Source organism: Dasypus novemcinctus, chromosome 23 (assembly GCF_030445035.2).
Source record: "Dasypus novemcinctus isolate mDasNov1 chromosome 23, mDasNov1.1.hap2, whole genome shotgun sequence".
NCBI lineage: Eukaryota > Metazoa > Chordata > Mammalia > Cingulata > Dasypodidae > Dasypus > Dasypus novemcinctus.
Window position 1 is genome coordinate 37,613,689 of NC_080695.1, and position 26,611 is coordinate 37,640,299.

General features: G+C 44.0%; 1 protein-coding gene across 1 annotated transcript; it reads right to left on the reverse strand.

Annotated features, from left to right (window-relative positions):
* Positions 1-86: 86 nt before the first annotated feature.
* Positions 87-3,656, reverse strand: CHP2 (calcineurin like EF-hand protein 2). Its single transcript, XM_004458441.5, has 7 exons — positions 3,348-3,656; positions 2,682-2,754; positions 2,508-2,588; positions 2,240-2,370; positions 2,016-2,077; positions 1,147-1,269; positions 87-938 (listed from the first exon to the last, which is right to left on the reverse strand). The coding sequence occupies exons 1-7, from the start codon at positions 3,412-3,414 to the stop codon at positions 885-887; spliced, it is 591 nt and encodes a 196-aa protein (XP_004458498.1). The 5' UTR covers positions 3,415-3,656; the 3' UTR covers positions 87-884.
* Between the last annotated feature and the right edge of the window lie 22,955 nt (positions 3,657-26,611).

Consider the following 26,611-nt stretch of genomic DNA (forward strand, 5'->3'; position numbering starts at 1 on the left):
ATATAGCAATGTTCAAACATCTTACCATAGAAACAATGGGGTTACTCCCAAAATCTCGGAATAATTTCACACTCCAGGAAGGCATGCCTTGTTTATTATCTTTAATCACCTCTTCCCCTGGCCCCATGGCACACCAGCATACACCCATAAGGTCAGCAAAAACCCATTTAAAGGGGCCAGACTTCAAGAGTCCCTCCATTTGTTGAACTTAACAGTAATGGACATCTTTAATTTTTGCCTGACCAGCATCATTCCTCCTTATGATGATAGCACTTTATTTTCCTTTAAGCATCCAGACCTCATTTCCTGGGTCTAGGGATGGGTATATGACATAGACCTTACCAATTAGAACATTCCATTCCTCTGGAAGTAGGGACAGGCATGTCCTGTCCAAGCATGCTAATGACACTCAAATTTAATTTTCACTTGAAATTATTGGAAAAGAAAACATGGGTGCTTGGCTAATAGGATGGAAGCCTGCTGGTAACCATCTTCCGCTATGAGGAAAGAGGCCCCCTGAGAATGAAGCCAACACAGAAGAAAGCTGAGTTGAGAGATGGAGAAAAATTGAGTCCGGATGACATCATTTGAACCTTGGATCCAGCTGTACCTGATGACAAATACTTCCAGACCTTTTAATCACATGAGCCAATAAAATCCTTTTATGATTTAAGTCATTTTGGGTTGTGTTTTCAGTCATTTGTAACCAAAAAATTGCTGGCTGATTCAGAGATCTGAGATCAGATGAGCTTTCTCTCCTTGGCTCCAAACAGAGTTCAATCCAGAAGTAATAGCACAATTTTGGGGGATCCTGCCTCCATGGGGGCTGAGCATGAATGACAAATACATGCTGGTCCTCAGGAGTTAGCCAAAGGCAAGAAGAGTCACTTCAGGATTCGGATGCTCATCTTTTGCTCGATATTCATCTTTTCTAAAGACTGACAGGAGAGGTGTGGTCATCAAGAGGCTTGACTCCTGATCATCTGTGCTTCCAACCTCCTCCCTTAGGGTTCTACCCAAACCCAAGCCCCACTATTCCCTGGGAACTACTTTCTTTCTGCCATCCCCCTTTGAACTTGGTCCCCTATGTTCATCTGTCCTAAGGGCTCCTGATCTCAAGTCCCTGGGCCCTAAAGGCATTCTGACCTTGGTGAACTCCAGGAAAGACACAGCCCCATCCCCATCTTCATCTGCCTCCTGCACCGTGCGGTCAGCGATACTCTCCAACTGCTCTTCTGTCACCTGTACTCCAACCATCAGCCGGAGAACCTAAGGAGAGACAGCCATAAAGAAAAGACACAATCATCTCCAAAACCTTGTTCCCCTAACATCCCAAAAGTTACTACCAATTTCATATCCATCCTTCATCCATTTTTACCCCATTCCAATCACTTCCCACCATATCCCCCAATAATTTCCCCCACTGATTCTCCATCCAAACCCCCATTCATTCCTCACTATCCTACTAACCTCAACAATATGCCCAAATTCATCACCCAACCCCAAACTTATAACCAACCTCATCCATCTTCCACTCCTCATCTCATCGTACAGCTAATCCCAATTCCATCCACCACTTTGTTACATCTATTTCAGAGTTTCTCAGCTTCAGCACTATTCACATCTGGGGCCAGATAACTCCCCATTATGGGAGACTGTCCTGTGTATCTTAGGATGTTTAGCCTCATTCTTGACCTCTTCCCACAAGGTGCCAGTAACAACCCCCATGCCATTTGTGACAACCAAAAACTTCTCCAGATATTACCAAATATCATTCGGGGAGGGGAAGTGTCCCCAGCTGAGAGCCACTAATCTATTCCCAACTTCAAACCCAACTTTTCTTCACCCTCTCCCAACAAATCCATACTCCACCACTACCCATCTGCATTCCCCACCTAATACCCCAATTATGCATCCCACATCCACCACTCTCCCACCCTACTCCCTCCACAACCATTCCATTCAACTATCCCACCCTTCCCACATCACAGATCTTGCCCTTGCATTCATCCAACCTGTAGCATCTCATGCCTAGAGATCTTTCCATCTCGATCCTGGTCATAGAGCTGAAATGCAACTGGAAAGAGAGTGGAGGGAGAAAAGGAAGATGGGTCTTTCCTAGTTCTCTTCCACCCCAGAGGAGTGGGGGAGTCGTCCAAAGGGAATGGGAGGCTCCTGGGGCTTCTCACTAATGTGGAAAAACCTGTCATCTCATTTGGGTGGGTCCCCACAAACTCACAGCGAAGTTTATTCATTCTGCTGTTGAGGGGTTCAGGTGCCTTGGGGTCCCGGATTCCTGGGTCCTCATCCTCTACAGGCCGGAAATGAGCCAACACTCTGACAAAACCTGGGAAATCCAAGCGCTGACTCCTGGAAGGCAGAATGGAGTAGGGGCTGTGGTCACCTTGTCCTCTCTCTCTGCCCCATTCTGTACCTCCTATCCCCCACACTCCCCACACACCAAAGGCTTGTCCACCTCCGTCTCCCCGCCCCCAGAGAGGCCTCACCCATCAGGGAAGAAGCTGTCTATAATGCGATCTCCCAGCGGGTTCACGGCCAAGGCCCCGATCTGCTGGAGATCCATGCGGCTGTAAAGTCCAAGTTCAAAAGCAAAGATGGAGGGTGAAATAGGGGAGTCCGGGAGTCAGAAGTCAGAGGTCATCAGATCAGCTCCCCCTCACCTCAGATAGCCCTTCTTGTTCCTGTCCAGTGCCTGGAATCGGTGATGCAGACGCACCAGACTGGCTTGCGAGACTGCGGGAGGGAAGGCGGAAGGTGGCCGCGAGTGCAGTGGGGAGCGCTCCAGACACGTCTCCCCGCGGCCGCGCGAGATGGGCCTCGATTAGAGGGGTTGGCTGGATGGAGGGTTCAACCCCAGAACCAGGAGGTAGGAGCTGGGGGGAGCTGGAGGCGGAGTGGCGAGACCCAGGGGAGAGGCAGGTTCGAGACCCGCAGAGGTTCGCAGCGTCCCGGCGCTTCCCTCCCGGGCAAATCAACCTCCTCCATCCGCCATCGGCGCTGCCTCTAGCCTCCATCCGGACTCGGAAACAGCCGGCTGCCTCGATTAAACTGACCCCCAACCCGGTTAGCCCCGACCCTTCGCCACCTGGACACCGAGACGCTTAAATTAACACGCCATGAACCCGCTGGGATCTGGTGCTCCAAGCCCTGAACCTGGACCCCCGAACTTCTAGGTTCGCCCATCGCTCAACACAACCTCCACTCCCGGACCCCTACACTGGGGTCCTGCGTCAACCGGTTCTGGCCCCCCGGCCCCCAGGTTTAGACTCCGTGCCCCCTCGCAGCCCTCGGGGCCGGGGCGCCCTGCGCCCGGGCGTCCCACTCACAGCCGGTCTCTCGCCGAATGTTGTCCACGTCGGGAATGATCGCGGCGTGGGAGCTGCGGGAGCCCATGGCAGCGCTGGAGCCGGGAGAGCCGGCGCAGCGGGCGGGACCCAGGCGTTCTCTCCTCCCGCCCCAGAGGCGCGGCCGCCCGCGGGGCCCGGGGCCGAAGGCCAGGGGGTTGACGGGCAGCCAGGCTCGTGAACGCCGGCGTTCCTCGCCTCCCACCCGCGACAGGGGCGAATAGAAAACAATGCCCTGGGTGGCAGGGTCACAGGGGCGTGTGCAAACAACGAATTGTCTCAGCCCAGTGACTCCGAGGTCGGCGCGGGGAGAGGCCGGGAGAGGCCAGTGCCCCGCCCTCCCCACGCCCTCCCTGGGGCCTGCATTCTCACACTCCCGCCCAGACACCCCGCGGTCTCCTCCTCTGGGCCCGCCCTACTCCTCTCGCCCCCACCTCTCCCAGCCCGCGCCCGGGCTCTCCCTCTGTCCAGTGCTCTCTCTAGCTCTCCGGTTGAGGAAGGTGGGAGGCCCCGATCTTCTTCACCATCTGGAGACAAGAGTCCAGATCCTGCTGGGAAAGCAAAGAAGGGTGGGGAGGGGAGCTGGATGCATCCATCACAATCCCGGGTGGTCTCAGACTGGGAGTGGGGGGTGAGGGGAGGGGCTGTTATGGAGATACGGGGAAGGACTCCCAAAGACCTGTGGGGTGCGGGATGCAAGCTGGGCTAAGTGTAAAGAGCCCTAGATTTGGAGTCCTAGCTATGCTCCTAACTCTGAACAAGTCATTTAATATATCCTGGTTTCCTCCTCCCTTTTGTTTGACCTACATTGCGTTATTGTTTAATTGAGCCAATACTAGAAAATCAGGAGCTTTCATTAGGCCCCCATTCCTCCTTGCAGGAGCTTGACTGCAGCTGGGGAGCACTGCCCTGTTTAAATGGGGCACTTGCCCAGAGTCCCCACCCAGCCCAATTCACCCGGGTATGTACCTCCTGTGGACCTCTGGAGGCAGCTCCAGGCTGGGTATGACTCAGACCTCTGCAGCCCTCAGGCACCCTTGGGATCCACAGCCTGAGAGGGAGGTAGAGACAGAGCAGTGATGGGGCTTAAAATTATAATGACAAGACCCAGGGCTTTAGTTTACCCAGCGCTCACCCCCACCAGGCACTTTGCTAAGGACTTGGTGTGCATTATCTCACACATTCCTCCCACTAGTTCAGAGAGTGGACAGTTGTTATGATGGCCATTTTTTCTAACAAGGAAACAATCTCAGAGAAGTGAAGTAATTTACCCAAGGCCAGTTGCCAGCCAGCAGAATCTGATTGCAAGTCCTTACTCCAGAGCAAGAAACGTTGCCTTCTTCCCACTTTTACTTGGTGGAGGCAGTAGACAAGGCAGGTGTTCTCCATGGGGGGGATATAGTACCCCAAGGGGAAAAAAACTCAATCATTTTGTCTGTAAAGCACAGATATACATATAGTGCATAACCAGATATAGAATATATCTGGAGTATTAAAATTTCATGGGGGAGACAATTAAGGAAAAAATGTCTAAAAAGGCTCCTGGGGGAGTGTAAGGAGTAGGATGTGATAATGAAAGGGGAAAAAAGACTTAGAAACTCATTTGTAAAGGAATAAACTCCACAGTGTCACATTTCAAATCTGTCTCTATCCCTTTCCCCCACCATAATCAAACACATTCACTAACTTCCCAGTGGAAAAAAAATGCAAGTAGTTCATTACAAGGGTTAAGTTCATACCCACCCTAGAGAGAGAGAAACTGGAGAAACAGTGGCTCCTCCAGCCCCAGGCAGAGGCTTGCATCAGATGATCCTTGAAAATATTGATCTAAGAAGTGCTTCTCTTTTGGATACCCCAAGGATTTAAACAACTGGCACAAGGAATGCTCGATTCTCTTTCAGACGCCTCCAAGGACTAAAGCATGCGGGAAACCACACTCCTCCCTAATGAAGCCTAGCAACAACTTCAGTCCTTAGCTGTGAGTGCAATTTGGGTTAGTTTCTGCACACAGGTGGGAGTCCCTGGGAGGCTCATTTTGGAAAGGATTTCCCCAGCTTCACTATGCAAGCAACTCTCCACTAAAGCAAATTAGTCCAGAAAAGAATAAGCAACCCTCATCTGCACACCAAACACAAGCCTACTGGAGACTACTTCTCACGCACACAAGTGGGATTTAAATTGACTCCATAATCTATGTAGCCACATCTTTTCAGAGTGCTTAAGTGAGTAATGCTTTGGGGAGGCTTTCATCTGCAGAATCCGTTAGACTGGATTCAGGCAGAATGTTTGTGTTTTGTTCTTAAGCTACCTGAAACTTGCCATCCATTCCTGGCAAAGCAGTACTGAGGTTCAACTAGAAAAATGAACATGCAAGAATAGCCAGAAAAGCTCTGGAAAGTAAATCTAATGAGGTGAACTAGCTCTAACAGATTTTTAATGTATTTATTACAAAGTTACAATAAGCTCTGTGGTAATGGTGCAGGAATAGACAGACAGATGAGAAACAGACAGGAAAGTCAGAAATAGACACAAATACATATGGGAATTTGGTATGCGATAAATGTGACATTTGAAATCAGTGGGGGGAAATGTAGATTACTCAAAAAATGTCACTTGGGACATCTGCCTTTTATGGGGGGAAAAAAGCTATGCCCCTACTTTCCTATACCAAAATAAATTCCAGATAGAACAAAGATTTAAATAAAAAATGAAATTATACAATATTAAAAAAGTTCTTGGGTAGATTTTGCTTGAACCTTGAACTAGAGAAGTTCTCTATAAAAACACACAGAAACCATAGAGAAAGGATTGATAAATTTGACTATGTAAATTTTTTTAAAATTATAGACTTTGTATATATATAAAAAGACAAAATATTTGTAGTTCATATAACAGAAAAGAGAGAATTTCCTTACAATACAAAAATTTCTTAAAATCAAAAGGAAAACAAAACCAATAAAAATTGTGATATGATATGAAATAGAAATGATCAGTAAGCATAAAAAGATGCTCAACAGATGTGGCTCAAACTGTTGGCACCCACCTCCCACATGGGAGGTCCCAGGTTTGATTCCCAGTATTCCTAAAGAAGACAGACAGAGAAAATGAGCAGACAGATGAGGGAGCCATCTAAAGGGAGTAAAAAATAAATAAAACGGGAGGCTATTTTCATCATTAATGTGGCCAAAGCTGCAAGGAGACAGGTCATGAACACTAAGTAAGTAAGAGCCATATCTTTCAGTCTTTTAGGTCATGAGTTTTATTTTATGTGCAATAGAACACAATGGTAGGGTTTCAAACTGGAGAGTAAGATTATCCAATTTAAGTTTTATTAATATCACTCTGGCTGCTGTGTATAAACTTAACTGTAGGGGCAAGGTAGGAGACTATTGCGATGATCCAGATGAAAGACGTTAGTGGCTTGGACCAATGTATCAGTAGTGGAGGTGGTGAGAAATGATCAAATATGGGTTCTATTTTGAAAGAAGAGTCCATAAGATTTGCTGACGTGTTGGATGTGTGATGCGAAAGAAAGTGAGGAGCAAAGGATGATTCCAAGGTTTTTGTCCTAAAAATATTGGCAGATGCTATTTGCCAAGATGATGAAGAGAAGAAAAGGAGCACATTTCAAGGGGAGAAATAAAAAAAGCCTTACTTGAGTTCTAAGTTATGTACCCTACTAAAAATATTAAGTAGTAAACTGGATACAAGTAACTGGAATTCAAGAGGAACATTCAAGAGGTATGTTGTGTTTTCATTTTCATTCATCTCAAAGTATTTTCTAATATCTTTTGTGATTCTTTTTTGGCTCATTGGTTGTTTAAAAGTGTGCTGCTTAAATATTTCCACATATTTGTGAATTTTCCAATTTTCCTTCCATTATTGATTTCCAGCTTCATTATGTTTGGAAAAGATACTTTTTATAATTTCAGTCCTTTAAAATGTATGAGTCCTTACCACACTCAGCTAAGATGGAGTTGAAGAAGGACAACCACCACACCATGGAGCCTAAAGTGATTACAACTGAAAATGGGAGGATTGCATCCAGCATCCAGGTGGAATCTGAGCCTCCTCTTGACATAGAGGTGCAATGGACACAACCAATCCAATGTCCACATAGAAGAGGTGGCATTGGATTGGGAAAAGTGGACATAATGGACAAAGGGTATGGGGAAAGGCAGGAAGAGATGAGAGGTGGAGGCGTCTTCGGGACATGGAGCTGCCCTGGATGGTGCTTCAGAGGTAATCACCGGACATTGTAAATCCTCACAGGGCCCACTTGATGGAATAGAGGAGAGTATGGGCCATGATGTGAACCAATGTATATGAGGTGCAGAGGTGCCCAAAGATGTACTTACCAAATCCAATGGATGTGTCATGATGATGGGAACGAGTGTTGTTGGGGGGGGGGAGAGGGGGGGTGGGGGGGTGGGGTTGAATGGGACCTCACATATATATTTTTAATGTAATATTATTACAAAGTCAATAAAAAATAAAAAAATTAAAAAAAAATGTATGAGTCTTAACATACAATTTATCTTGGAGACTGTTCCATGCACACTTGAGAAGAAAATGTATTCTGGGTTATTGGATATTCTATATAAGTCTGTTAGGTCAAGTTAATTTGTAATGGTGTTCAAGTCCTCTATTTCCTTATTGCTCTCGTATCTAGATGTGCTATCCAAGATTAAAAGGTGGGTATCGAAGTCTCCAACTATTGTTATGACTGTCTATTTCTCCCTTCAATTGTGCCTATGTTTGCTTCATGTATTTTGGGGTTCTGTTGTTTGGTGCATGTATGTTTGTAATTATATAATCTTGGTGAATTGGCAGGAATATATATATTTGGGAGTTGTGATAATTAATTTCATGTATCAACTTGTCTAAGTCATGATGTCAGTTATTTGGTCAAGCAAGCACTGACCTGATAGTTACTATAAGAATATCTTGTTGGATTTAAATAATTAGTCAAGTGCTTTGTTGTCAGGGGCTCCAAGATGGTTGACTAGGGAATGGCAGACTGCACTCCTCCTCCATAAAATGCTGGAAGGTAGGCAAGTTTACCTGTCAGAAGGGAAGGTGTGGCACCATGGAGGCAATTGGAGAGGGTAGCTAGTGAGGGGAGACCCAGTTGACCAGGGTGAAAGGGAACCCATACAGTTAGGTCACTCAAGCTGGCTCAGAGGCAAGGGACACCAGGGAAGTGACCAGGCTGGAAGACCAGCACTCAGTCTGTCATTGAAGCTGTCATTCAAAATGAGGAAAGAGTTCAAAATATTAGCAGATAAACAGAAATTGAGAAACTTTGTCAACAAGAAACCTACATTTCAAGAAATACCGAAGGGAGTTCTACAGGTTGAAAGGATAAAACAGGAGAGAGAGGGATGGAGGACAGTGTAGAATGGAAGATTACTAGTAAAAATAACCAAAAAGATAAAAAGATGTATAACAACAAAATATAGCATTTATAAACATAAATAAAAAATGGCTAAGCTAAATACTGCCTTGACAGTAATAACATTGAATGCTAATGGATTAAACTTTCCAATCAAAAGACACAGATTTCAGAATGGATAAGGAAATATGACCCATCTATATGTTGTCTACAAGAAACTCACCCAGGGACACAAGGAGATTGCAAGTGAATGGTTGGAAAATGATTTTACACACAAACAATAACCAAAAAAGGAAAGGATAGCTATACTAATATCAGACAAAATAGACTTTAAAGGAAAAACTATTTTAAGAGACAAAGAAGAACACTATATATTACTAAAAGGGGTAAGCTACCAAGAAAAAAAGAACAATCATAAACATTTATGCACCTAACCAAGGTGCCCTAAAATACATGAGAAAACTTCCTTTAAATGGTAAAGGGTATATATGAAAAACCCACAGCAGGAAGCAGATTTGGCTCAATGGATAGAGTGTCTGCCTACCATACGGGAGGTCCAAGGTTCAAACCCAGAGCCTCCTGACCCATGTGGAGCTGGCGCACATGCAATGCTGATGTGCGCAAGGAGTGCCGTGCCACGCAGGGGCGTCCCCTGCGCAGGGGAGCCCCACGTGTAAGGAGTGCGCCCTGTAAGGAGAGCCGCCCAGCGCGAAAGAAAATGCAGCCTGCGCAGGAGTGGCACCGCCCACACGGAGAGCTTATGCAGCAAGATGACGCAACAGAAAGAAACACAGATTCCCGTGCCGCTGACAACAACAGAAGCAGACAAGGAAGAACACGCAGCCAATAAACACAGAGAACAGACAACTGGGGTTGGGGGGAAGGGGAGAGAAACAAATAAATAAATAAATCTTTAAAAAAAAAAGATGCTCAGCATCACTAGCTATTAGGGAAATGCAAATCAAAACTACAATGAGATATCACTTAACACCTATTAGAGTGGCAGTTATTAAAAAAAAAAAAACAGAGGCAGGGCAAGATGGCATCCGAGTAAGTACACCATTATCACCTCTCCTGCAAAGGGCCGGCTGAGTGGTGACCAAATCCTGCTGGAGTGGGCTGTTTTGGGACCCTACAAAAAGGAGGTGTCTGGATGTCAATCTGGAGAGACTGCAACAAAATTAATGTTTGCTCAAGGTAAAACTGCAGTCTCTAAGACTGAACTCAGAAGCCGTGGGAAGGTAAATCCCTTTCCCCTAAGGCTAAGGGCTTCAGTGTTCCCTGAGAACAGCTGGTTGTGCAGCAGTGTTCCTAAGCCCTGTGTTCCCCAAATGCATGAACCCCAAGCCCGTGTTCCCTGAACATCCACAACCCAACATTTCACAGACCTATGTACCCTGAGCCCACATTCTCCTGGGTCTCAGTTTCCTGAGCCCAGCACTCCCAGAAATCCAACATTGCCCTAGCCCTCCAGTCTCAGACTAACTCCAAGAGTGGTGGGAGGTGCAGAGCGGCCCAAGGAGTGCAGGTTCAATTTTCTGGTCCCACCCTTTTATTGAGTTTGGAGGAGCATATCAGCTGACTTGGGGAGAGCCTAGGAAGAGAGGAGAGACAAATCTGCTGAGAGAGCCCAATTTACCTAAATGTCCTGAGATAGGAAACTTGGTCTGGGAGAAGGTGGAGTCAGAAAGTTAACTAGCCCCCCTGTAACACACCTAAGGGAGAGGGAAAGTAGGGCATGCTTTGCAGGCTTCCAATAGCATATTCAGGGTTCCTGGCAAGGGGTGGGTGCTGTCTCTCAAGAAATTAAGAGACGTTATTTTCTGAGGTGAGTTGGTTCACCAGGGACACATTTGAATCTTCTATGGGAGCCATCACACAATCTTCATACTGCCCTGAGAGAGAGGGAAGTGAGGAAGGGAGAAAGGCGGAAGGTCAGACTCCTAAGCAGTTTATTCAATTGCAAGGAGGATTCCTTGCCTGAGGCCTTGTCTGATCTTTTTTGTTGGTTTGTTGTCTTGTTTTTCCCTCCTCTATATCCCCCCACAGCTCTTTTTTTTTTTTTCTTTTTTCCCCTTTCTCTTTCTCTTGGTTGCTTTTTCCTTTCTTTCTATTTCCCTTTTTTTGTTTTTTTTTTTTCTTCTTTTTTCTTTTTTTATATTAGGTGCTGCAGGCAACATTTCTTATTTGCTGTCTTCCTCAGCCACAATTTCCTCTTTTCTGTGTGTACTGATTTTGGTTACCAATGCTATCCCCTTTCCTATACATTTTTCTATCCCCCATCATTTATTGTTTCTCTTACATTCTACCTCTCTTTGTTTAGTCCCCAACATTTCTGACTTTTTATCTCTAATACCTCTATTCTGTTTTCTATTTTTTATTCACTCTTTATATTATTGTCCTTTCTTTTCTCTTTCCCTCTCTCCTGACCAAACTGGCCTTTTAATTCATACTACATTCCTCCCCATATTCAGTTTACTGTCTCATTATAGGTACTCCACTTTTTTGCTGTTTTAACTCTACACAGCTTACATGAGTTCAATATCCATTCTCCTAGATCTCACATGGTTCTTCTGCTAACATTCACTATCAATACTACTATTATATTTTTCTTTTCTTACCCCTTTTGCTTTCTCTGGCCCTAATACTTTCCTTTGAGGGAACTTAGCCAACAACAAGGAAATAGAATAAGAAGAACAAAGTGACAAAGAGAAGACTTAATACACACACAAAAGCAACATCTAATTAAACCACAAGATGAAGAAGCTAATCAACTGATTAAAGCCAATAAATATAATGATGACCAGACAGCAACAAAAAACTACAAACCATACCAATAATCAGGAAAACATGGCCCAATCCAATGACAAACTAAAAACCAGGAAGAGGACTGGAACATTGAACAACTAATTAAAGATCTCAAAACATGTATTATGGACCAATTTAATGAAGTGAAGGAAGAGATTAAGCATATTAAGAAAACACTTGGAGAGCATACAGAAGAAATTGTACTCATACACAAAAAGGTAATGGATATGATGGGGATCAACAGCACAATCCAAGAAATCAAAAATACATACTCAGCAAATAACAGCTGATTTGAAGAGGCAGAGGAAAGAATTAGTGATGTGGAATACAGTACATCTGAAATCAAACAGATAGTAGAATTGATCAATAAGAAGATAGAAAAAATCCATCAGGGACTTAGGGACCTGAATGACAACACAAAATTTACAAACATATGCACATTAGGCATCCCAGAAGGAGAAGAGAAGGGAAAGGGGACAGAAGGGGTGTTGGAAGAAATAATGGCTGAAAACTTGCCAAATCTATTGAGGGAGGTGCATGTACATGTCCAGGAAGCACAACACACCCCAAACAGCATAAATCCCAACAAGCTTACCCCAAGACATATACTTGTCAAATTATCCAATGCACAAGACAAAGAGAAAATACTAACAGCAGCAAGAGAAAAAAGAACCATCACATACAAGGGAGGCTCCATAAGATTAAGTGCCAATTTCTCATCTGAAACCATGGAGGCAAGAAGACAATGGTATGACATAGTCAAGGTACTAAAAGAAAAGAATTTCCAGCCAAGAATACTCTATCCAGCAAAGCTAACATTCAAAAATGATGGAGAGCTCAAAATATTCACAGACAAACAGAAACTGAGAGAGATGCCAACAAGAAACCTGCACTTCAAGAAATACTAAAAGGAGTTCTGCAGGAGGAAAGAAAAAAGCAGGAGAGACAGAGTTGGAGGAGATTGTAAGAACAACTAAGATGACAAAAAGAGAAGAAAAGTCAAACAATATATGACAAACACAAATCCAGAGAAATATGGCTAATATAAGTAATTCCTTGAAAGTAATAACACTGAATGTCAATGGACTTAAACTCACTTGTAAAGAGACACAGATTGGAAGATTGGATAAGGAAATATGACCTATCTATATGCTGTCTACAAGAAACACATCTTAGACCCAGGGATTCAAGGGAATTGAAAGTGAATGGCTGGAAAACAATCTTACAGGCAAATAATAACCAAAAAAGGTCAGTAGCTATATTAGTATCAGACAAACTAGACTTTAAATGCGAAACTATTGTTAGACACAAAGATGGACACTACATCTTAGTAAAAGGGATTATCTTTCAAGAAGAAAGAACAATCATAAACATTTATGTTCCTAACAAGGGCTCCTCCAAATATGTGAGGCAAACATTGGAGAAAGTAAGGGAAGGAATAGATGCCTCTACAATTATTGTGGGAGACTTCAACACACCACTATCACCATTGGACAGAATGTCTTAAAAGAAAATCAATAGGTGGCAGACTTAGCCCAGTGGTTAGGGCATCTGTCTACCACATGAGTGGTCCATGGTTCAAACCCCGAGCCTCCTTGACCCGTGTGGAACTGGTCCATGCGCAATGCTGATGTGTGCAAGGAGTGCCGTTCCACACAGGGGTGTCCCCCGCATAGGGGAGCCCCATGCGCAAGGAGTGCGCCCTGTAAGGAGAGTCACCCAGTGCCAAAGGAAGTGCAGCCTGCCCAGGAATGGTGCCCCACACATGGAGAGCTGACACAACAAGATGCCACAACATAAAGAAATACAGATTCCCATGCCGCTGACAACAACAGAAGCAGACAAAGAAGACGCAGCAAATAGACACAGAGAACAGACAACTGGGGTGGGGGTGAAGGGGAGAGAAAGAAATAAATAAATCTTTAAAAAAATAAAAAAGAAAATCAATAAAGAATCAAAGATTCTGAACAATATATTAGAGGATCTGGACGTAGTAGATATATACAGACTTATACACCCAAATACAGCAGGATATACATTCTTCTCAAGGGCACATGGATCATTCTCCAAAATACACCACATGCTATGCCACAAAGAAAGTCTCAATGAATTCAGAAATATTGAAATCATACAAAATAATTTCTCTGACCACAGTGGAATGAAGCTGGAAATTTGCAAGGGCCAGAGACCCAGATTTGGCACCAAGATATGGAAGTTAAACAACACACTCTTAGAAAAACAGTGGGTCAAGGAGGAAATCTCAACAGAAATCAATAACTACATTGAAACTAATGAAAAGGATAACACAGCATATCAAATCTTATGGAATGCAGCAAAAGCTGTATTGAGAGGGAAATTCATAGCCATAAATTCATACATTGAAAAAAGAAGAAAGAGCTAAAATTGAAGAACTAACTGCACAATTGGAGGAATTAGTAAAAAATCAATGAGTTAACCCCAAAGAAAGAGGAAAGAAAGAAATAACAAAGATCAGAGCAGAACTAAATGAAATAGAAAATAAGAAAGCACTGGAAAACATGAACAAAACAAAGAGCTGGTGCTTTGAGAAGATCAAAAAAAAGTTGACAAACCCTTAGCTAGACTAACAAAGAAAAAAAGAGAGAAGATGCAAATAAACAAAAGAAGAAATGAGAAGTGATATCACCACTGAACCTACTGAAATAAAGACTATCATAAAAGGATACTTTCAAAAACTATATTCCAACAAGAAAGACAATTTAGTGGAAATGGACAAATTCCTAGAAACAAATAAGCAGCCTACATTGACAAAAGAAGAAATCAGTGATCTTAAAAAACCAATCACAAGTAAAGAGATAGAATCAGGCATTAAAAACCTCCCAATTAAGAAGAGCTCTGGGCCAGATGGCTTCACAGGTGAATTCTACCAAACATTCTTGAAAGAACTAACACCAATCTTGCTTAAACTCTTCAAAAAAAATGAAATAAAAGGAACATTGCCTAACTCATTTCATGATGCCAACATTACACTAATACCAAAGCCAAACAAAGACACCACAAGAAAGGAAAATTACAGAGCAATCTCTCTAATGAACATAGATGCAAAAATCCTCAACAAAATACTTGTTAATCATATTCAACAACACATTAAACAAATTATACACCATTACCAAGTGGGCTTAAATTCCTGGCATGCAAGGATGGTTCAACATAAGAAAACCAATTAATGTAATACACCACATAAACAAATTGAAGGAAACATATCACATGATCATATCTGTAGATGCAGAAAAATCATTTGACAAAAACAGCACCCTTTCTTGATAAAAACACTGCAAAAGATAGGAATAGAAGGAAACTTTCTGAACATGATAAAGGATAAATATGAAAAACCCACAGCTAATATCATTTACAAATGGTGAAATCCTAAAATCTTTCCATCTAAGATCAAGAACAAGACAAGGATGCCCACTATCACCCCTTCTATTTAACATTGTGTTAGAAGTACTTGCTCAAGCACTGAGGCAAAACCCAGATATAAAAGGAATTCAAATACGAAAGGAGGAAGTCAAAATTTCACTATTTGCAGATGACGTGATCCTATAAATAGAAAGCCCTGAGAAATCTACAACAAAGTTTCTAGAACTTATAAATGAGTTCAGTAAAGCCACAGGTTATAAGATAAAAAATCAGTAGCATTTCTGTACACCAATGATGAGCAATCTGAGGAGGAAATCAAGACACAAATACCATTTATAATAGTAAATAAATCAAATACCTAGGATAAATTTAACTAAAGATGTTAAAGACTTATACACAGAAAACTACACAACACTGTTCAAGGAAATCAAAACAGACCTAAATAAATGGAAGACTATTCCCTGTTCATGGATAGGAAGACCAAATATTATTAAGATGTCCATCCTACTAAAACTGATCTACAGATTCAATACAATCCCAATAAAAATCAACACAGCATTCTTTAATGAACTAGAGAAACTAACTATGAAATTTATTTGGAAGGAAAAGAGGCTCTGAATAGCCAAAGACATATTGAAAAAGAAAAATGAAATTGGAGGAATCACACTACCTGACTTCAAAAACATACTACAAAGCTACAGTAGTGAAAATGGCATGGTATTGGCACAAGGATAGACACACTAACCAATGGAACCAAATTGAGAGTTCTGATATAGATCCTCATATATACACTCATCTGATATTCGACAAGGCCACCAACCCCACTCAACTGGGAGAGAATGGCCTCTTTAACAAATGGTGCCTAGAGAATTGGATATCCATATGCAAAAGAAGGAAAGAGGGTCACCATCTCACAGCTTATAAAAAAAGTCAAGACAAATCAAAGACGTAAATGTAAGAGCCAAGACCATAAAGACCTTGGAAAACAATGTAGGGAAGCATCTACAGGACCTTGTAATAGGAAATGGCTTCATCAACTTCATACCCAAAGCACAAGCAGCAAAAGAACAAATAGATAAATGGAACTTCCTCAAAATCAAAGCCTTTTGCACCTCAAAGGAGTTTGTCAAGGAAGTGAAAAGAGAGCCTACACAATGGGAGAGAATATTTGGAAACCATACCTGATAGGAGTCTTATATCCTGCATACATAAAGAACTCCTATATCATGAAAATAAAAAGGCAAACAACCCGTTTAAAAAATGGGGAAAATATTTGAATAGACCCTTCTCCAAAGAAGAAATACAAACGGCTAAAAAGCACATGAAAAAATGTTCAAAATCATTAGCTATCAGGGAAATGCAAATCAAAACTACAATGAGATACCATCTTACTCCCATAAGACTGATGGCTATCCAAAAAACAGAAGACTACAAGTACTGGAGAGGAATGGAAACACTCATCCACTCCTGGTGGAAATGCAGGATCCAGCCATTCTGGAGGACAGTTTGGTGGTTTCTCAAAAAGTTAGCTATAGTTTGCCATATGACCCAGCAATTCCACTGCTGGGTATATACCCAGTAGAACTGAAAACAAGTACACAAACTGATACATGCACACCAATATTCATGGCAGCATTATTCACTATTGCCAAAAGTTGGAATCAACCCAAACGCCCATCTACAGAGAATGGATAAATAAAATGTGGTATATACATACAATGGAATACTACTCAGCTATAAGAAGGAATATAGTACAAACACATGCGGTTAACATGGATGCATCTTGAGGACCTTATGATGATTGAAGCAAACCAGGCATTGAAGGACAAGTACTACATGACCTCTCTGATATGAAACAAGCAAACCAAGCTGTCTCAGAGACCTAGAGACTGGAAGATAGGCTTAAAGGAATTTGGGGGGGAGAGGAAGGTGGCGAGCTTATGCCTACATGGGTGAAGTCTATGATAAGCTGGAGGTAAGTATTTGTATAGGGAAGGGATAAGATGGGGACATAGGGATACCTTTGGGTGGGGCTTTGAGGGCTTGAGGGGGCTAGGGTTGGGAGGATGGGTCAAATGTCCCAAGGAATTGGGGGGAAGTGGGGGGAACAGTTGAATATGGGAGACTGTCAAGTATACAGTTGAAACTATAATGTTGAGAAAACTCTTAAGAAAATATAATAAGGAAGGATTACTTGTTTAAGGTGCTTAAGGTGGGGGGGCATCTGGTACAGGGGCAGGCTTCTAGGGAGTGTGTGAGTGCTCATTTTGTCATATTGTGTTATATCATTGGGCGGAGACCCATACAATGAGTGTAAATGTGTACCCATATCCTGGGGAGACTGGATGTTCTCAAACAGAGGGAATTGTGTCTCTCGAGAGAATTGGGAGCTCTCAATAGTTAGGGCAGTCTAGTATGTCAAGCCCTCAGCATTGTTGCAAGTATCTGTAAATCTTGTCCCTCAAGTAGTGAAGATTGCTTGTCACTGTGGGCCCTGAGAGAAGGGGGAGAGAGGTATACAATAAATGGAAGCGGGGCAACTGGAGGGCAATGGAAGTGCTCCACAAGATCAGGTAATGATGGATATAGGACATGTTAACTTATGCCAAAAGTGTATAAAATTCTGTAAGCTAAAATGTAAACCATAATGTAAAATGTAAGGAAACTAAAAAATTTTAAATGTGTACAGGGAAGCAGATTTGGCTCAAGGGATGGAGCATCTGCCTGCCACATGAGAGGTCCAGGGCTCAAATGCAGGTCCTCCTGACCCATGTGGTGAGCTAGCCCACTTGCAGTACTGATGCGCGCAGGAGTGCTCTGTCATGCAGGGGTGTCCCCCACGTGGGGGAGCCCCATGCGCATGGAGTGCGCCCCGAAAGGAGAGCTACCCTGCGTGAAGAAAGAGCAGCCTGCCCAGGCGTGGCACCCCACACCCGGAGAATTGACGCAGCAGGGTGACACAGCACAAAGAGACACAGATTCCCAGTGCTGCTGAGGAAAATTCAGGCAGACACAGAGGAACACACAGCAAATGGACTCAGAGAACAGACAATGAGGTGGAGGGTGAAAAATAAATAAAATTTTAATATTTAAATTTAAATTTAAAAAAGAAAAAATAAAAAGCCTTTAAAAAATGTGTACAGTCTAAAATATAAACCATAGTGTAAACCAAAATGGAACCATGTTTGATAGCTATGTTTCAAAATCTGTACATCAGCTACAGCAAATATAACATGAACATGTAAAAAGATCATTGCTGGGGAAAGGAGAAAAGGGTTTGATGTTGGATATATGTGAGTTCCCTATATTGTATATGATCTAAAACTTTTTTGAAGACAAAATTAGAAGGAAAAAAAAGAAGGATATAGACACTGAGGAAGAAATGAAAGAAAGTGCCTTGCCACTGTACATATAGTGCAACACCTATTACAGTGATGAAAGGCAGAACGTTAAAAACAAAGCTTTATAATATTTTCCCCCTTTTTTTTTAAAGATTTATTTATTTATTTAATTCCCCCCCCCTCCCCCGGTTGTCTGTTCTCTGTGTCTATTTGCTGCGTCTTGTTTCTTTGTCTGCTTCTGTTGTCGTCAGCGGCACGGGAAGTGTGGGCGGCGCCATTCCTGGGCAGGCTGCACTTTATTTCGCGCTGGGCGGCTCTCCTTACGGGCACACTCCTTGCACGTGGGGCTCCCCTACATGGGGACACCCCTGCATGGCAGGGCACTCCTTGCTCGCATCAGCACCGCGAATGGGCCAGCTCCACATGGATCAAGGAGGCCCGGGGTTTGAACCGCGGACCTCCCATGTGGTAGACAGATGTCCTAACCACTGGGCCAAGTCCGTTTCCCAATTTTTCTCCTTTTTAATACACCAATTTATTTTTATTTTAGTATTTCTAAATTAGTATGTATTCTATTTCTAAACTTTAAACCCATCACTATATTTCAATTTCCTATTAACTGAATTTGGTAATATATTAGGCTTCATTGTGGAAGAAGCTTTGGATCACAGAGAGGTTCAGTTATGGCAGGGGAGGAATACTGGTGTGGGGTGTTATTGATGAGGGGCACATGGGTGGGAGGGAGTTCTCCAGGGCATGTATATAGGGGACATAAAAATGTTCCCATATATGGTTGGGTATTTTCATAGTAGTTACAGTTACAAATGTCAACTGAGGGAGTGCTGAGTTCCTACCCAGGGGAGCTCTGTCACATTCCCCAATGGAACAGCAGTAATCCCCCAAGTGCAAGGGCAAAGACCAACAAGGAAGGATGGTCCAATAATGAGCCCTTGATACTAATGACTATGCTTAGGAACCTGTGTGCCTGAAATATGCACTAGGCCTAGAGCTGTAGGGTGCCTAAGAGTTATATCCTAAGAGCCTCCATGTTGCTCAAATGTGGCCATTCTCTAAGCCTAACTCAGCTTGTAAATGCATTGCCTTCCTCCCAGCATAGGACGATACCCCTGGGACGAGCCTCCCAGGTGCTGAAGGATTACTACCAATCACTAGCTGGTGATGCAACTAGAAAGAAACCTTGAATGAAAGGGTCAACTCAGACCAGCAGAATATCTCAGCCTACATGTTATATCAAGTGTTAAACATTGCTTTTTGACCTGGAATAAAAGGGGGAAATGGCAAAGACAAATGAGTTTATGTGGCTAAGAGTCTTCAAAAAAGAGTCAGGAGATCATCAGATGTGTCGCGCTTACACACGCCTCAGCAAGACCCCAGGAAAAGCCAAAGTAGATACAACCGTAGGTACTGGTTCTCCTGAAGACTACGGAGATCCACAGTATATATGGTCATGGCAGATGGATTTGCAGTTCTGTGCCATGTCAGAGGGCCCTATTTGGAATTTGTGCTCCTGAGTGTGATAGAGCTGGACTCAGATGTGACCTTTCTACACATGCATCTTCTGTCACTTTTACTGAAACTGTGGTTGGCACAGGGATGTTGCATACTCAGGGGACTTGATTCTCTGGACTGCCCATGTGCCAGCCAGGCCCTGAGCCTCAGCAGAGTTGCAACTCCTACTCTCTGGTTCATTGGACTTACCCAAGTCAGCTAACAGTGAGGTGAAGATGGTCAGCCACCACACCAGGGAATCAAGAGTGCCTAAACCTGCAAGCAGAAGAACTGCATCCAACATCCATGTGGAATCTAAGCCCCCTCTTGATCTAGAAGTGGAGTGGACATTACCATCTCAGGGTCCACAGAATGGAGGACTAAAATATGGATTGGAATGGACTTACTAATATTCTACAATAAAACTATTGTGACTAGTAATAGAAGAAATTGTAGCATTGAGGTGAAGAAAGTGGCCACAGTAGTTGCTGGGGGCAGGGAGAGGGAAGAAGATATGTGATGTGGGGGCATTTTTGGGACTTTGAAGTGTCCTAAATGATAATACAGCATCAGATGCTGCACTTTATATATCCTGCCTTAACCCACTGAATGTACTGAGGGAGAGTGTGAACTACAGGGTAAACTATTATCCATGTGGTGCAGCAGTGCTCCAAAATGTGTTCACTGAGTACAGTGAGTGTGCCACAATGATGGGGGAGGTTGTTGGTGTGGGAGGAGTGGGGTGGGGAGATGGGGGTATACTGGAACCCCTTATGTTTTTTAATGTAACATTTTTTGAGATGTATATATCTTCAAAACAATACAATTTACAAAAATGATGGGGGTGGGGAGGTGGGGAGTGGGTTATATGGAAACCTCTTATGTTTTTTAATGTAACATTCTTTGTGATCTATTAACTTTAATTTTGTTTTGTTTTGTTTTTGTAAAGGGTATTTATTTGGGGTAGGAGCTTACAGATATCAGGGCATAAAGCAAAAGTTTACCTTCCTTACCAAAGTCTATTTCCATGTGTTGGAGGAAGATGGCTGCAAACACCTGCTGGCATTCAGGCTTCTTGTGTTCTTCTCTTCCCAGGTATACCTAGGAAGTAACTTTAATTTTAAAAAGTGTAAAAAAAAACAAACCAACAAAAAAACAAAAACAGAAAACTTCGAGTGTTGGAGAAGATATAAAGGAATGGGAACCCTCATCCTCTGCTGGTGGGAATGTAGAATGGTGAAGCCATTGTGGAGGACAGTGTGGCAGTTCCTCAGTAAGCTACCTATAGAATTGCCATATGAGCCAGAATCCCTCTGCTGGGTATATACCCAGAAGAATTGAAAGCAGGGATACAAACAGATATATGCACACCAATGATCATAGCAGCATTGTTCACTATTACCAAAAATTGGAAGCAACATAAGTGTCCATCAACAGATGAATGGATAAGGAAAATGTGGTATATGCTTATAATGGGATATTACTGATCTGTAAGAAGAACAGAAGTATTGACACACAGGACAACATGGATGAATCTTGAAGATCTTATGTTGAGTGAAGTAAGCCAGTCACTAAAGGACAAATGTTGCATGACTTCACTGATGTGACCGAAGCCAATTGAGCAGACTCACAGAGCTAGAGTCTAGAATATAGATTATCAGGTGACTGAAAGGGAATAGAGTGGAGTGAGCTGATGCTGAATATGGGCAAAACCCATGATAAAGTGGAAGGGGGTAGTTGGGCAGTGGAGGGGAGTGATGGTGGTACAGGGATGTGAATGGTGTTGACAGTGCTGGAAAGTGAGGGTGGGCAGGGTGTGGGAGTTGGGATGGACTACCCGTGGAACTGAGGGGAGGCCCGGAGAAAGGAACAGGTGACTCAGGGGATTTGTGGGTGTGTGCTTGAAACTACAATGGTAGGAATGTGCTTTATTTTTTGGCAGATATGGCAGAAGAGGTTTACTGGTGCAGGGCATTGGTAGTAGGAGGATATGTGGGAAAATATGCACCTGGGGCATGCTTTACAGAATATGAATGTGTTTATCTTGGCAGAGGATATTATCTCAGTGGATGGAGATCCACACAGTACACAAGAAAATATTAAACTCCCATCCTGGGGAGACCTGCTACATTTTCAAATAGAGGAGCAAGAGCATCTCAAGTACATAGGCAGCACCTAATAAAAGAAAACAGACCAGTATGTCAACTCCTCAATATTAATGCATGTAACTATGAACATTATTGTTCAAAAATTGAAACTTAGTGGGTGCCATAGTTCAGAGGGGAGAGGGAGGGAGGAGGGGTTAAGACATGGGGCATCTTGCACTGATGGATACTGACAATCGTACATTTTGTCAGAACCGATAAAAGCATACAGTGCAAAAAGTAAACCAGAATGTAAACCACTGACCATTGGTTAGTAGCAATGCTTTGCTATTTGTTCATTGATTGTTACGAATGTATGATACTCATAGAATGTTGTTGGTAGGAGAGGGAGTGGGGTGTATGGAAATCCCCTGTATTTTCTAGGTGACTTTTCTGTTACCTAAAGCTTTTCAGAAAATAAAGTGGGAGAAAAAAGATGTTGGGGGAAAATACAGGAATTGTTAATATGCATGAAAGGTAAGAGATCTTATGGTGATGAAAGGCACAAGGCAAAATTTTTTTTTGTTTGTTTTTATTGTTTAATTCTTTATTCTATTAGTGTTATTTTTTGTTGGCTTTGTTTCTGGGGAGTGAGGGGTTGCAGAGGGGTTGCAGCTATGGTAGGGGAGGATCACTGTTTGGGGGTATCAGTGATAGAAGGGTGTGGGGGTGTTACGGCTAGGACATTTTTCTATGGACTGTGAATATGTTCATGTGGTCATGGAGTGTTGTCTCAGTGGGTGGAGACCCACGGAATAACTAAATGAATATTGAATTCCCATCCTGGGGAGTCCTGCTACATTCTCCCATAAATTGGTAAGAATCTCTGGATTCTCTTGCCTAGCAAAGAAGGGCAGACCAATGCTCCAGGCCCTGGATACTGATGCTTGTACTTAAGAACCTTGTTCTTGTGAAATCAAAATTTGGCCCGGTGACATATACTGCCTAAGAGTTACCTCATGAGATCCTCCTTGTTGCTCAAATGTGGCCTCTGTTTAAGCCAAACTCAGCATAGAAATTCACTGCCTTCTGTCCCAAGTGGGACATGCCTCCTGGGGATGAGCCTCCCTGGCACCAGGAGATTAATACCAAGAACCAACTAATGATGCATGTGCAGAAAGACTTAGACCAAAAGGGGGAAATATTAAATGTAAATGAATTTTTATGGCTAAGAGATATCAAAATGAGTCAGGAGGTCAGTCTAGAGGTCATACTTCTGCACATCTCAGAAGGATCTCACTGTCTGCCACAGTAAACAATGCCTCCCAAGAGCTCTAAAGACATCTGGACACTACAAGTAGGACAGACAACACCAGGAAATTGTAGCCTCATCAGTCGGCCTAATCTTGGAATACATGATAATCCATCTCCCCCAATGTATCAGAGTTAGACTCATTTATAATTTATCTACAAATGGTTCTTCTGCCCCATTTATTTGAACTCATAGTTACCTATTAAATATATGTCTCAGAGACTTAAATCTTTCAGTTGTTCATGTGCCAGGGGGGCCCTGAATCTCAGCAGAGTTGCAGCCAGCACCTACTCTCCAGTTCATCAGGTCCCAGGACAACTAACAAAAGGATGGTGTGCGGTCACCCCTCGGGCTGAAGTGTGGTTTGCTGGCCTGGCAGGGGAGCGGCCACGGTAGGCCTAATTCCAAGCCGCTGCCCCCATAATAGGGTGGCTGGTCGGACTCACCGCCACCCCTGAAGGGAGCTCGGCATGGGCGCAGAGTGCCCTCGGGTCTCCCCTTCTCGGCAGCCATGCTCCCGCGGCCACCCCTCCTCCCGGATAGCGCCACACGATGCCTTATGAGGCAACACCCTTCTTCTTCTTTCTCCCTGCGCAGGCACAGGGCGGAAAATTCCAGTCTGCCCTTCCCTCCCCCCCCCCCCCACAGCAGCAACAGCCAGGCACAAGGCAGGAAACTCAAGCCTGCCCTCTACCCCAGCAACAGCAGCCACCAATCACTAAACCCTGCCACTTCCCCCCACAACAGCAACAGCCAATCCCTAATCACCACCCCTCCCCCGTCCAGTACCTCCCACTGACCTTTCTCTGGCAACCAATCAGAACAGGGCGTGGCTTCGACCAATCAGCCTTCCCCAGCCCCTATAAAACTGTTGCCTCTCCCTCAATAAAGTTGGACTTGCGTGTTTACCTTGTCTCCGCGGTAGTTCTCCTGCCGTGCGCCCTCCAGTCCTGAGAGCCCCCGGACAAGGGCCTGGCCTCCCTTGTCCCCAGTTCGTCGCCTGCTTCTCCGGGCGACCCCCTCATCGCCGGCTTCGCCGGGCGACCCCATCAGCCGAACCACGCAACCCCTGTGAGACCGACCCTTCGTCTGCTGCCGGACCGACCCCTCGTCCCAAGCCAGACCGACCCCTCGTCCAAAGCTGGACCGACCCCTTGTCCGCAGCCAGACCCCACCGCCACCGACCGAGCAAGCCGCCACAATGGTGGAAGACAACGCCCATTCCAAGAAGCAATGAGTGTTTATAGCTGCAGGCAGGACAGTTCCATCCATCTGCCCCCATGGGATCTAAGGCCCCTCTCAATTGGAGGCGGAGTAGGCACCATCCCACAATCCTCAAGACAGAGGATCGAATGAACATCATGGTGGTGGTGGAGGGAGCGATGCAATTATAGTTTTGTGTGGAGCATAGTGTGGACTGTGGATCATGCTTGGTGACAGTTCTTTAATGTGTGTTCCTCAGTTGTGACAGATGTATCATGTTGGTGAGGGATGTTGCTAGTGGGGGAAGGTGTGGGAGGGGAGGGAGAGGGACACATGGGAATTCCCTATATTTTTGACATAACATTTATGTAATCTAAGTCTTCTTTAAAAAATAAAAAATAAAATTTTTATATAATAGTCAGTTGGTTGTGTCTATGGCTGATTACATTTATAATCAACAAAGGAGGTTGCCTTCAGCAATGAGAGAAATCTCATACAATCAGTTGAAAGCCCTAAAAGATCTGATGATTTCAGCAGAAAGAAGAATTTATATCTCTGCTTTAGCCCCCTGGCTTCTCCTGGGGAATTTGCCATCATCTTCATCAGCATTCCCAACGTGTGTCTTGTTCTGGGGAATTTAACATTGCCATCAGTTTCCCCACCATGGCATTCTGTATGGAATTTGGACTTTTGCCAATCCCCACAGTCACATGAGCCAATTTGCATAATTCTGTTTCTCTTGAGAACCCTGACTAATACAGAAATAATCAGTGTATAGATGGTATTAAAACCAAGAAACCAGATGACATTATCTAGGATGTGAAGAGAGAGGTGATATGGTTCCAGGACTAAGCATTGGGGACATTTCAATGTTTGTAAGTTGGAAAGATGAGAAAGAATTGGCAAGGGAGACCAGGAAGGCATGGCCACTGAAGTAAGGGGGAAATCAGGAATGTGGTTTTCCAGCTAAGTAAAGAAAGTGAGTCTGGTAATTTAATGGCTCATTCATAAATTAGAGTTCATGACTTAAATGTAAACAATCACAGGTAAATTCTGGGGCAGTGTATAAGGAGTGCTTTTCAAAACATGACCTGAGCTGGGGTTGGTGTATGCTCAGGAAACTTTAATCTTTGGATTGTTTATGTGCCAGCTGAGCCATGAGCCTCAGCAGAGTTGTAACACCTACTCTCCAGGTCAGCTAAGAAGGAGGTGAGGATGGTCAACCACCACACCAAAGAACCAAGAGAGTCTACAACTACAAGCAGGAGAATCCCATCCATCAGCCATGTGGAATCTAAGTCCCCTCTCAATTTACAGGCAGAATGGGCATCACCACCTCAGGGTCCTCAGGATGTAAGAATAAAATATAGGAGGGGGAGGCAAGATGGCGGCTGAGTGAACTTCCCGGTTACTAGCTCCTGGGGGGAATCGGCTGGGAGGCGTCGGAGACTCTTTGGGACCGGCTGTTTCGGGATTTTTCCTGGTCCGGAGGTGTCTGGACATCGATTTGGAGGGAAGGTAACAGAGAGGATCCATCTGTGAAATATACACGGAGATCCCAGCTACGTGTGGAGGACTCCCTCCTTGGGTAGGCGGAGCCGAGGCAGCTAGCACCGCGGCGGGCGGCGGGCGGGAGAGCACAGCCGCGCTGCGCCGCGGCGGCGGGCGGTGGGCGGGGAAGCCGAGTCCGGCCGAGCCCGGCTGAGCCGCGGCGGGTGGGGAAGCCGAGCCCAGCCGAGCCGCGGCGGGCGGCAGGCGGGGGACCTGATTCCAGCCAAGCCCAGCCGAGCCGTGGCGGGCGGCGGGCGGGGGACCGGAGCCCAGCTGAGCCCAGCCGAGCCTGGCGGCGGGGTTTCTGTTCTTTGGTTTTTTTTTTTGGTTTTTTTTTTGTTGTTGTTGTTGTTGTTCTTTTTTTTTTTTCAATCCTCTCTTTCTTGTCCCCAATATTCTTCTTATACTATTTTACCTTAACAATACAATAGGTCCTACAGGAAATACCTCACATTTGCTGGGTTTCCTTACCCTCCACTGCCTCATTTCTCTGTGAATAGATTTAGCCTATCTACACTATCCCCTTTCCCCTACAACTTGATATCCTCCACCATCTACTATCTCTCCTATATTCCATCTCCCTTTCTTTGATCCATAAAGTGTCTAACTCTTAATTTCTAATACCTTTGTTTAGTTTTCCATCT

What these genes read in the sequence shown, in the direction of transcription:
- CHP2 (XM_004458441.5), bottom strand. Translation starts at nt 3,414, where the DNA reads ATGGGCTCCCGCAGCTCCCACGCCGCGATCATTCCCGACGTGGACAAC. An exon ending in CAGAATGAATAAACTTCGCT is followed by an intron (nt 2,078 to 2,239) that starts GTGAGTTTGTGG and finishes CTCTCTTTCCAG; the next exon opens with TTGCATTTCAGCTCTATGAC. An exon ending in CTTTCCTGGAGTTCACCAAG is followed by an intron (nt 939 to 1,146) that starts GTCAGAATGCCT and finishes CTCTCCTGTCAG; the next exon opens with TCTTTAGAAAAGATGAATAT.